General features: G+C 35.5%; 1 protein-coding gene across 1 annotated transcript in view; it reads left to right on the forward strand.

The window, feature by feature from the left end:
• Window positions 1-462, forward strand: part of LOC119591439 — an 8,612-nt gene that overhangs the window by 4,778 nt on the left and 3,372 nt on the right. Inside the window, exon 4 of the mRNA XM_037940179.1 lies at window positions 118-255. Within this exon, the coding sequence (XP_037796107.1) occupies window positions 118-255 (138 nt within the window). The remainder of the gene's footprint in view (window positions 1-117; window positions 256-462) is intronic.

Genomic DNA, 462 nt, shown 5'->3' on the forward strand with positions numbered 1-462 from the left:
ACATTATAAAGAAAATTAAGACTCTATTATATGATAAATGACATGATGATATGACTTCTTGACCTTACTGTCAAAGCTCCATAGAAAATGTGTAAAGTAAAAACTTCTCATTTGCAGGTGTTTGCTGGAGATGAGGAAAAGATCAGTCAAGGAAATTTATATGAACTAGTCTTTGCTGCCTACCATATAAGCAAAGTTGCTCATCAAACATGCTGCCTTCCAGATGATATTTTAATGGCAGTTGTTAAAGCAGCAGTTAGTATTTGATTCTCAGCTTGAATTCTTTTAAAATTTTCTTTGGGTGGGGATGTATTAAACCACCTTTTTCGATTCTTACACTGGAACCAAGTACCCCTATATGTATTGAGATGTTTTTTGTATACAAGAGTCAGAACTGCCCGTTAAGGGTTGAATGCTGAGATTGGAAGTGGAGGGGACTGTACCTAGTAAAAGATGCAATCA

Source organism: Penaeus monodon, chromosome 28 (genome assembly GCF_015228065.2).
Source record: "Penaeus monodon isolate SGIC_2016 chromosome 28, NSTDA_Pmon_1, whole genome shotgun sequence".
Taxonomy (NCBI): domain Eukaryota; kingdom Metazoa; phylum Arthropoda; class Malacostraca; order Decapoda; family Penaeidae; genus Penaeus; species Penaeus monodon.